At 38.0% G+C, this 12,772-nt stretch overlaps 1 protein-coding gene across 1 annotated transcript in view; it reads right to left on the bottom strand.

Annotated features, from left to right (window-relative positions):
* The window catches only part of LOC134747208 (myotubularin-related protein 13), a 79,256-nt gene that overhangs the window by 61,384 nt on the left and 5,100 nt on the right, over window positions 1–12,772 (bottom strand). Inside the window, exons 2-3 of the mRNA XM_063681809.1 lie at window positions 9,025–9,110; window positions 8,317–8,472 (exon numbers count right to left, since the gene is read on the bottom strand). Coding sequence (XP_063537879.1) covers window positions 8,317–8,472; window positions 9,025–9,110 — 242 coding nt within the window. The remainder of the gene's footprint in view (window positions 1–8,316; window positions 8,473–9,024; window positions 9,111–12,772) is intronic.

Here is a 12,772-nt window from a genome sequence, read left to right on the forward strand (position 1 = left end):
TTTTAATAAATGTAAATGAAAGAAAACGTTGCGCTACGGCTAATAGGAAACCAAAGTTACCGAAGGCATTTCCATGCATCTGTAATGTACAGCTGTGCAACCGGAAAAACTACATACAAACATGTATTGAATAACAAATTGACAAGGTAGTACATTTGGCCTGAAAACATATAATTGAGACAACTCTCTTTCTCCTCACTTATTTCATAATAAGAAAACCAAGTGTTCGTCAGTGAGTCATAAATCTATTCCCCCACCGAAATCAATCAAGGCGCAAGCTCTAATGATGGGGCTCCTATTCAATAGTGTCGATAAATAATCTATTGTAGGGAGGTGTTTTGGCACTTGGATCTTGGGAGTTGATACAGTTTGATTAACGCTAGTAACTAACATGAAAGCGATCATTACGAATACAAACAAAATTTGATTTAGATCAATACTAAATTGAGTAAATCAACTTTTACTTGTCACTCGTTGACATGGTTATGGTCTCCAGCCGGGCTAGCACATCATTGGCGCGAAAGTATTTCGCCGCGACATTGACTACCCGTCCCGTCCCTCTTTAATTCATACAGTTAGTAAAAGACGGGTAGTCTATCTCGCGGCGAAATACTGTCGCGCCAATCATGTGCTCGGCCTACTCGGGTCGGGTTTTATGACATTTAAATTAACCAAATATTATTATGTATTTTTGTGGTAGATACAAGCCCTTTCCACAATTGACCATCTACCAAGAATGATAACATAACGTTGCATGTTGTTTCTTGTGGCAATTTTAATCACGAAGTGTCACTCACGTAAAGAAAACCTCGCTATTGTAAACCTAACCTAACATAACATTTTTGTAAATAGCCATCTTGTTTCCCACTGCTGATGGGGTGCTGGGCAAAGGCCTCCCCTTTCTTCCGCCACTCATCACGGCTTGTTGCATGCTCCTGCCAGTCGCTAACGATAACGATATAAAACTAAAAAACAAAACACAGCTGTGTTACTTAATTAATACGTTTGGACGTCATTTCTACAGACTCGCACTTGGTTTAATTAGAAATCTAGTATTACGTACACGCAATTCAGACGACAGCAAAAAATCTGCATATAAATATAGTTAAAAAAAACACGTTTGACAGTTAATCTAGTGACTGTACATGCATGGTCTAGTAAACAGCTAGACGGGCGTTGCTGTTGTTAGTACTTATATCTATGACCACAGACTATAGACCACAGGGAATGAGAGTGTGATGTGCGTATACGTGCTAAAGCTGCCATTTGATGGTATACGATTGGCGGGTTAACATTTTCTAGGACGCTTAGTGAAGAGGAAATTATCCAACTGACGATAGATTTTGGTTTTTAAAAAGCGACTGTGAAGTTTTTCGGAAAAGTCATAGTGGCCGTTTTCAATGTTCCCATGGTGCAAACATAAAAACAGATGTCCATGAAATAAAACTATGTAAACGGGTATCGCGTATATAGAGTCACCCGTTGACCACGAACGCTGTAAAGGTTTCGAAACGTCGGGATGTATTAAAAAATTGTAAGTGTAAAAGATTTCCTTTCTCAAGATATGCAGCCAGATTTGTAGTAGTTTCTAGTTTTAAGATTTTTGCATGCTAGTAATCATAATCATAATAATCATAATACCTAATCATAGTACCTACTTATTCTTTGCAAATAAATACTTACTTACTTATTATAAATTCAATATACGCGATATAATCAGTTTACATTGTTTTATTTCATGAGTAACTATCGCAGTAACCGAAGACAACAGATGTCTAGTTTGGATTGGACTCAAACTTGGGGTCAATATCGCTTCCGCTCCCGCATCAACTATCGCGTCCGCTCACCTTCTGTCCTCAGTCCGCCCTGTTCAAATTACCGGTCACGTCGCCAGCGAGCGCACATAATGCGGCCCGCGGCGGCGATGCCCTTTTTTACGCTGAGAGGAAGGCGATAATCAAATCTAACAGGTGCAGGGTGCATTCGGAACTACAGGGCTGTGACGTAGTCTAGCAATTATAGGAGTAAATGGCTTTGATTGCGAGCTTTCTTAAGGTATTAAATGTAATACAAACAATAGCAACACAGAGCATTGTATTGCAGAAATGGCAGTTAAAATAAAACTTTTCCGTTTTGATAATATCTATATCTATAATATGGACTCCTCGTGTATTAAAGATGACCCTTATATAATGATGGACCATGCACCTGTCAGTGCAGGTGCATGAATAGGACTTTGGAGGATTTTACTTATTAAAATAAAGTAACATGTTACATCGATTATTCGTTTTCTTAAAGAATTAATATTATTCAAACCGAGACAAATTAAATTCGGAGACATTGCGAAAGCCTGTCTGTCTGTGTGTTACCTCTTCGCGATTAAACCGCTAAACCGATTTAGTTGAAATTTGGCATAGAGATAGTTCGAGTCCCGGAGAAGGACATACGATAGTTTTTATTCCGAAAATCATTCCTTAAGAGGGTCAAAAGCGGGGTGGAATTGAGATAATGAATGGAGTGCTTGATAATTTTTGTAAGCAATTAAGCATATGCTCAAATTTAATGGTTGCCATTACACTTTATCCAGGCGCTATTCTTACTCTAGATGCGGTTACTAAGTCCACGCAGACGAAGTCGCGGGCAAAAGCTAGTTTTGTAATAAGGCGAAAAAAGTACACTTGCCTCTAACCGGCTGTAGTAGTAGTCGAGTAGTAGTAGTAGTAGACGAGGACTTAGGGACTACTTTAAATCATTACGACACAACACACAACAGTGTATCCTGGGCTGACACCCTAGTAGTCTTAACAGGCCTTAGGTCATCCGTTCATCTCAGGCAAGTGGTCTGTATCTGTATCTGTGGTGGTGGTATCTATGCGATGTATGTATACGTAGTTTCAATTTTATGGCGGTGCGAATCGCATTCAGTGTGATAACCTGATAACCGCCTATATATGTATATTGAACAAGTAGGTGTCCATACCTCTTGATGAATACGTAATAAAAAATATAACAATAATTAAAATAAAAACTTAGATCAAAACAGGGGCAGGGGCACTATAAGGGGGTATAGGGGGGTAAAATTACATGGTTGGCTGCCCACCCCACCGCGGATTGCGGCTTGATCATTATCTAACTTCTTACAGTCAACACCACTTGTTATTCTATTTTTTGCTGTTTTACATGTTTAGGGTTCCGTACTCCGTACCCAAAGGGTAAAAAAGGGACCCTATTACTAAGACTCCGCTAGGCTTTTTAGCGATAAGACCGCCTGTTGTTACCTGGTTCTATTTTTTCTTTAAATATTTCTTTGTAGTTTTACATGTATGTAAAATGTATAATTTTGGTGCAATAAAGAATATTTACTTACTTACTCCGCTGTCAGTCTGTCACCAGGCTGTATCTCATGAACCGTGATAGCTAGACAGTTGAAATTTTCACAGATGATGTATTTCTGTTGCCGCTATAACAACAAATACTAAAATGTACGGAACCCTCGGTGCGCGACTCGCACTTGGCCGGTTTTTAATATATTCTACCAAAACAAACGTTAATAAGGGACTAACTTTTGTCTTCGCTTGGGAATGTGAACTGAACTCATATATACTGATAACTATAAAATACATTAGAATAAAATGGTTTATAGTATACTCATAGTATACAAAGAGAAGGAATGAAGATACAAAACTACAACTTCTACAAAAATAAGAGTAGCGATTGTCAAATATCTCATATACTTAAGTGTTTTTTCTTTCTTTCTAAAATACACTGTGTTGTGCAGAAGAAATACAGGTTTTTCTTTTCTGTGAGTGTGACATTAGGACTTAGCTTATAATTGTAGAATTTTACAGGTCCAATTATTCTTACATTTCTATTGCATAGCAACTGATGTTGCTGATTTTACACACACAATTACAAATTTTTTTTATTTTATTTTTTATTTTTTTATTTTATTGAAAACACATTTACATGACATTACAGTATAAAACTAATGCGCCATGAAAGTTAATTACATTTAAATTACAACTAGTACTATGGTATATTTACAACACTAAATTACTACAGTTGAGCACCTATCATCCATCCTCTCACAAAACCTCAGACATTCACTGCACACAGCCGTCCATCGCCACGCAAACATATCGCAGTCAGTAGCTGATGTCAGGAGCGCATTCAAAAGTGTGAGAGCACGAAGAAGTGGCGAGTTCTTACGCGACACAGTGCGAGCCGCCGGCACTGCCAACAAGTCGCGTCGGCGGGGCCTGAGAGCCATCCTGGGAACGTCAGGGACAAAAAGTCGTACCAGGCGGCACACCAGCTCTGGGCAGTCTGACTCGCCACGCAGGACCCGTAAAGCCGTAGTCAATAAAGAAAAGTTTCGCCTGACCTCTAACGAGTTGTAACCGAGGGTCCCTAACAAGAATTTGGTTGGGTACAGAAACGGGTAATACCCGTACATTTTCTTGTACAAGGATCTTAAAAAGGCTTTTTGAACTTTCTCGAGTAACAAGGCATACGTTGACTCGTGTGGGTGCCACACGACCGACGAGGCCTCCAACTTACTTCTAACCAAGGCGTTATAGACCAGTTTCACTGCGAATGGCTCTTTAAAGTCACGCATGTTGCGAATAAGAAAGCCCAGTCTTCGGTAGCAGTCCTTAGCAAGTGATGACAGGTGCTCGTGAAACAAAACAAATACGATACGGTAATTGATTTCTTATCTTCTACTTAGTGAAACTTTTTCTTGCATTTCAAATATGACATGTCTTATCTCTTCGCTGTTCGTACAATATCGTAAACAAAGTTTACGGAACAGTCATGCAGAACCCCACAAGATAAGGGATTCCGTGACTCTGAATCATGAATTAGGATTCCTGATCGGGCCGAGGGGAAAATGTTTACGACCCCTGCATTCCGTATATTACTTAAAGGCATACGGGCGTATGTCGTTAAGAACATCATAAAAGATACTTCCTTTTTTGTAAGGGGTGTGCTTAGTGTGTTTCAGTGCATGAATTTTAGATACACGAAGGGAAATTAGAATTTAATTCATGTGAAATTGTTGGCGCTCACCGGAGAGATATGGATATCAAAGATAGATATAACTTAATTCGTAATAGATACAGTCTAAGGAAAAAACGTGCCTCGAAAATCAAAAAAATTTGATTTTCGATCAGATGGCGCCACTACCTTTGTCCTACTCTCGTATAGATGGCGTTGACGTTATTTAACAATTTTAAAGCATATCAGTGAAAGAACTGCCTGGGTCAAAATAATATAAAAATAATTAATGCAAATATTGCTAATAAAAAAATCATTACTCCATATATAAATGATTTTTTTGATATTTTTATTTTTAGTTTTAATCGTGTGTCGATAGATGGCAGTGAATTTACTGTGACTACAAAATTTACTATGATAGTACCGCTCTATCCTATTATATCCTTTTTGTGGATGTGTCTTTTAATTTTTCAGAAGCACCACACTTTAGCAACACTTACACTTCAAAATTACCCCGCTTTCAAAGTTAGCCGAACGCATCTTACAGAGAAAATAAGGAATGGAAAACCGCAACTTAGGCTAAACCATAACTATAAGTCATAACGCTTTAGACTATAGGAACATCAATAATCGCCTATAAAACGTTATTACATACATCACTCACTAATGAAAACCGCCCGTTTCATGAACCGCATGACATGGCCAGCCGTTTAAATGTGTGGTCAGATGTGTCCGAAGCACGTATTCGAAAATGCTTTTTCATATGTTTCGTATTGATCATTAAACTGGCAGTACAGTTATCTGCAATATGAAAAGCTCAAAATATCTGACACGACAAATCGTGTCACATATTTACATGGTTTATAGTGCACCTTCTAACCTTCAAGAAACGAGCGTAATACTCTCATCTTATATAGAGGCCGGCAAGTCTGGTGTTGCTTACCATTAGGACATTCGTCAGCTCGTTTGCCTACTATATCATAAAAAATAAATTGCAGGCCTGTACTTTACACGGACTAAATACACAACGATTGCGATCCATATTATATCAGTATTGTTACTGTCAGTAACGACGGACGCAAATATGCTGTAAAGAAGAAGCCTTAGTAACTTTTGTGCATATCAGTGCCACAAGTTTGGAAACAAATCAAATTATTTTATTAAATATTTTGATTTGTGTTTTTTTAAGTAGTCACACAGTACATATATAAATTATAAACTAAGACGCCTAGGCTTACTAAGATGGCATATATATAGTCGAGAAATTGGGACGGGTACCGCCGTGGCGGGGTGGCCTAGGGGTTCATGGCGTTAGCCGCGATAGCTAAAGACCCCGGTTCGAATTCGGCCTTCACCACTGGAGGGCTTCGTCACTTTTTTCTTTAATATCTGACATCTATTCAATTCAATTTCTTTATTTTTCAATTTAGGCATTAACATAATGCAAAAACATATTATAGTTTATAATTTCTTAACTTAACTTTTAATATAACATGTTCTTGGTCCTTCCACATAACTTTGATAATAAAGTAAAAAAAAAAGTTTAACTAATGTTAACACTACATAACCGAGTAGCTGGTATCACTTACTTATCCAAATATCTTATCTCAGAATTTGTTACATAAATCAACGTAACGTTGTCCAGTATATCACGGTATTGTGGAACCGTCCTTGAGGACGAGTCCTTATCGCCGGAAGCCCGCGTAGGCGGCACAATGTTAGTCGGTCACGTTATGTAGGGCTAAATTATTGTCTAAAAGGTGAATCTGACGACACAATAATGATTTACAAATGCCAGAAAATGAAAGACATCTAAATTCTAAAGGAAAGGCTATAAATTATCCTACTCGTCATATATTTTTGCACAAACGGCATAAACATTAATTAAGGAAGCGTATCTATTATCTATAATATGAAACGCTGAAAGTTGAAGAAGGAATACGAAAAGGAAGAATGTATAATTTTTATAAAGCACTAAGTGTTTGAGTTATCGTAGACATGACGGCATATTCTAATTATAAAACATACATAATAATATCTGAATATTTATCACTTCCTCTAGTGACATCCTAATGTACGATCGGAAATAATAATACTATCCGGTCCAAATGAAACGGCCGAAGAAAGAGCTAAGACTAAACATTCTTCAAGACCCGACCCGACAAAGACATTCCTCCACAATTCATTGTTATTTTCTCATTTCCTTTGTGAGCTAAAGATCTAAAGGGCTGCGTTACAGTTCGCATAATATAATTTGACACTCAAAGGGCTTTTGGAGTGTTAGTGAAACTCTTGAAGGCTTATTGTACATTTAATACTATAGATCAGTTATCTGAGCCTAGCTCGAACTCGAAACTTTGTAATGCTCTAGATTCCGTAGCTCGTTACAGAGTTCAGCGCATAGTTTTAATATACAAATTCCTATTGGATGCGGTGTGCTCGCTCGGCTTTATAACGAGTTTGCTACCAAATATTCCGCGCTAGCTCCATTGTGAGGCACATTATTGGATGCTTCTCGGTTAATTATGTTCGTATGCTGTTCCCGCAAACTTGAGAAAAGCATTGGAGAAGTAAAAATGACGCAAGTAAACCCGGTTCACCCGGTTGTAATTCGTGTATCTTATCAGAATCCCTGGGGATCGAGATCTGAATCTCGATCGATTAATAAGAAAAGATAGAATACTACTTGACGTTTTCATCTTAATAAGCGTTTTCATGTACAAAGCCATCATCTTGAGATCTTAAAAGCTGCATGAAGATCGTCATATCGTCCTCTCTGTTTTCAGGATCCAATAAATGTAATAACGCGCAGAAAGCATGATCCTCGTTCGTTTCACTTGAAAATCCTTTGATGATAAAATGAATATTTGGATCCGGCGTTACTTTGAACTTTGGAAACTTTTGACAGTTTAAGATCCTGACCAGGGGGCCTACCGCGCGAATCGAAATTTCGTAATCTGCTTCTCCATCACTCTTTCACATTCGACCGATAGAGACGCAAACAGACATGCACTCAGAGCCTCTCGTGTAAAATACGTACAGTTAAATTAGCGCATGCTTTGACAAAGCAACGCACACACCGTATGTTGCAAATGAACCGAATTCTCCTACAATTCCGCATGTCAGTACACACTCGTCGAAACTCGAAAGGCCCCGAGACAGGCCGAAAACGGGTATGTCTGTCTGTGTACATACTGCTCCTTTCTCGTCTTGTCTCGCCCTTCTCCGATTGGGTCGGTTTTTTGCCGAGACTCTGCGAGTGGCTCTCGACGCGTGTGTAGAGCCGGCATTAAATATGTTGAATGTTGTATGTTTTACCTCGTCTGCAGGCTTGGTGGGCGTGATGGCGACGGTCTCGTTGAAGCAGAGGCACGCGCAGTAGTGCCTGTTCGCGTCCACGTCCGTCAGTACCGACACGTAGAAGCGCGGCTCCGACCGCTCCGTCGACAACGCCCATCCTTGTGGCTGACAGAACTGTGGGGACACAAGTTTATTTCTGAATGTCGAACCGTCAGCGGCAAACCTAAAGGTCAGAGTAGCTATGCCTACATCAGGAACAATAATAATATCGCTGGAAGCCTACCTAATGCCAAAGCTACGTAATGTTTCATGATCGAAGTCCTATATTTCATCACTGTTTATAGAGCAGAAATATCTACCGGGTGTATCTCCCCGACACCCGTACAAATATAATAATTATAGAAATTTTAGATACAGAAGTTAAGTTTTTAATCTAAAGGGGCTCTCAAAAAGGTTAGAAAAAAAGCGTAACGAATAACGCAGAAAGAACGCTAATTAGAAGAAAAAACAACATCGTGAGTCGTTTCTAAGTGAAAATTCTCTCATTATCGCATGTAAAACAAAATGAAATTAACCCACTCTCGCCTTAGCTTCAAAGAGTTCAAAATTTCAATAACTTTTTTAAAGCATCAATGTTCTAGCCATACTATTTAAACTAACCAACCAGACTACTAATTACCTACAGTCCGCAAAGAAGCTGGAAAATCTCATATTAATATAACTCACCCATTCTATCCCTTCGTGGAAAGGAGTGTCCTCCCAGTTGATCTCTGGAAAGCGTTGTAGGATGACGCCACTGCTCAGCCCGCCTCCTGCGACAAACATACAAACACTATAATTAACAATAGCAGTAATATTAGTTCCTATTCTAACGAAATGTGGAAACGTGACTCATCTCATGTACTGTCGTTTCCTGATGGTAACTTATAAACAGTGAGTACTGAGTAGGTATCAAACAATTGAGTCACATCACATCGTTGCTTTTTTACCTATGTATATCAAAAAATTAATTGCATATTCCTAACTATACATACATTTATCACAGATCTATGTGAGAGCCATAATGTTAGTATGAACGACGAATCATTTTTTTATGACTCATCATCGTTGTGGTATCATGGTACCATGTCGTGAAGTCTAACTTATAAGGGAATTTCGCATATCGCCAATTAGAAATTAAGCACTTGAAATTAGAAGTGATAATGTGCCAATGAAAATCGCCATCCCAGCCTTAGAGAAAAACCCGTCGACGGTCGGAAATATATGCAAATACTCTATTTATTAATTCACAGCGCGGTGCCGCCGAGGACGCAATTCTGTACCCTGGTCACGTACTACAACGGACACTTTGTTATTTAACCATATTACGCGCTTTAGGCCTTTACTTTCCAAACACAAAAGGCTTTTTAACTATGAAAATCAAATAGAGTTATAACTATTTGGTTTTAGATAGTAGCTTATTGAACTAAGTAGAGAAAAGACGTAATGCGAGTGAGTTTCTTAAGGTTATATTGGTTTTTGTATATAGGTCTTGTGGTTAATATTCGTGGTAAGTAGTGTTTGATGTGGTATTTTAAGGCTAAATTGTTTAGCGATTTTGGTTGCCGGTTAATGGACCCGATGAATTTTGGATTCCATCGTATGAGATATATGTAAGTTTTGTTTTCGGGTTTTATTGTATATTAGTTTCCAAGTTATACTCCATTATCATAGCATTGAACGATAGTTTGGTTTTAAAAGTTTTCAGGAGCTTTAATTTCGCGTTTAAATTAAACGTGAAATTCTGGCAAGCCGCAAACTACAGACTACGTCAGGACTAATAGAAACAAAAATGAATACGTACGTAATATTGTAATATGCTACGTGTAATCTACTAGTAGGTATAAATTCGTGAAAGATCCTATTTTCGTATTTCAAAAGTTACGTTTCGGAATATGTATAACGTATATGAGCCGGCACTTATACAGTCACCTGCGATAATATGTTAATCTTCGAAGGCTGCAAAAATATGTGACACGCTCTTCTGGCTCTACAAACAAGATCGTGTCAGATATTTTTGCGCCCTTCGCTTATTGCTGGTGACTATACAATTGTGAATGTTCCTTATAGTCCGTAGCAACATCCGACCAGCACATTGAAAATGCGTTTCCACTAAAAAGGGCATCATAATAATATTGTGTGTAATGAAGTTGGCAACACTACGTTAAGTACGTAATGTGAGTCAATAACCTCGCCATTTCCAATATTTAATACTGCCTTGTCCAAGACCGCTTTGTCTATGCAACTTCATAATATATATGTATGCAAACTCAAGTTTATTACTCTAGCATCCTTGAGCGTACGCTAGGCTGAGTATAGCTTTACAGTCCCGTGTTGAAACGGCGTATATGCCATGTATATATAATGCGCATACGTCGGTTTGGACATGCGTATGCGCCGGTCTGGTTTCGTTGCATAACTGGAAGGTGAACTGGTGGTATCAGGTTTGGAGGCCTCGCGGCCAGTTCTATGCATCTCGCGGTTCCCCGAAATGCCGTCTCTATATCTTATTCGCAAAAGGAATCTCTAACCTAATAGGTGTAAAGTAAGCATTACACTTATAGATTGTGTATTTGGCCAAAGTGTCATGTACCCCAAAATTAATTCAAAATCTTCTTCCCTCTTTTAAAACGGTAAAGGTAATTGTATGTAATTGTAAAGAATACGGTCCATATATACCTTACCTTTATGACGTTATACCATACCTTTGATGTTTGACGTTCTGACAAGACAGTTAAGAATGAAAGATGATATATGCGCAAATCCCTTGATCGACAAAAACGCGTCTATGGTGGACCCTATAGAAGTGTAGACGTATATTTAAGTATCATCTATTATAGGTTTAGTTTTACTAAACACCGAAATATTTACAAACGAACAAGCAAATATGCTACCAACATTTTTCGCGAGTTGTTATCTCCGCGCAAACACAACTTTTTTAACGGTAGGCTCCGAAAATAGGCAATTTAATTAAGCTCAGCATATTTGACCTATTTCAGACTGGCGCCCCAGCGGGGACGCCCAGGGCAATAATGCGGCGTTGATTACAGGGCCTGGTTTTTCCACGCGTGCCTAGCTGAGTTGCGATGGAATGATAATGGTTACGCACTTCGTATATTTAGGTACGGAGTTATGTTATGAGATGAACATACGAAATTTGATCCCATAAAATAGTATTTTATGGGACCTAGTTTCGTTTTAGGCAGGTAGTTTAAAGTGAAGGTGTTCTCTTTTTGTATCAGTGCAAATACGTTGTTGACGTAGTTTTTTGTTGTGGTCGTTTTATTGCATAAGTATTAAAAAATGTAGTTACCTTTATTACTATTAGACAAATCATTTCGCATTATACTTTACAGACTTATCTAGTGTCAATCATTGTATTATTACAATAAAACTACTTTCAAACCTCGTCCATTTCTTTACTTGATGAAATACGACACAACGAAGTAAATATATACGCACGACGTCGTCAAGTCACGTCTCGTCTATGATTTATGATAATTTAATGACGGCAACAATCAAAATGAGTGCAGTGATAACAGTTTCAATTGAGAGCGTTTAGATTTAACGACTTCACATAATAACTTTGACCGCATTGTTATGGAGTCATTTGCAACTAACATTGTTACTATAACTACGCTACGTATAGTACACTCTTCTGAACATCGATGAACTTTATGTCTTTGCAATAGGGTTTACGAATCATCAGATTACAGTATAGAGTTGTAGACAATCCTATAGTAAAATTTAATAAAGATTAGAATGTATAAATAAGATTAATAATAATTACTATCTTAATGTAATGGGTTGATACCTAAATAAATAACATTTTTATTTTATTTTTATTTATTATTTTTATATTCGTAATGTTTTTATAAACCATATATTACATTAACTTTATTTGTCACTAATGATGTAACGGCCTCTCCAAACGTCACCGATAATCGCATGTGATTTGCGCGAATACATTGCGGCATTTGGTCGATCGATTGAATTCTTTGCCCTTAGTTATCTAAAATCGCATACTATTTGTCGCAACGTCTGTAGAAGCCTTAAAACGATTTTGGCCCACTGCTAAATACTTTAAGGTTCGTGAATACTACAACAATAAAGTAGCGTTAGCCAAAAAAGGCGCAAAATTATTAAAAATGCCTTCTTACAAAAACTCCTAGGAATAGGGACTAACTTTTGCTCATTTCTATTTTCGGTTGTTCTTTAAAAGTGAGCCTTATTCATGAGACCATTAAGTTGAGTTATGAAAGAGCTTATTTTTTTGGGTAAAACTCGGTTTCTGTTACCCTCGTAGCGTCCTACATTTGTGCGATGAATGGAGCCCTAATGCTTTGAGACAATCTGTCTGAGGATGTAAAATATGAATTTTCCGCTTCTTGTGACGGGAGTAGGTAAGGTATAAGATTATATTAAGTCAACATAA

Source organism: Cydia strobilella, chromosome 14 (genome assembly GCF_947568885.1).
Source record: "Cydia strobilella chromosome 14, ilCydStro3.1, whole genome shotgun sequence".
Classification (NCBI taxonomy): Eukaryota; Metazoa; Arthropoda; class Insecta; order Lepidoptera; family Tortricidae; genus Cydia; species Cydia strobilella.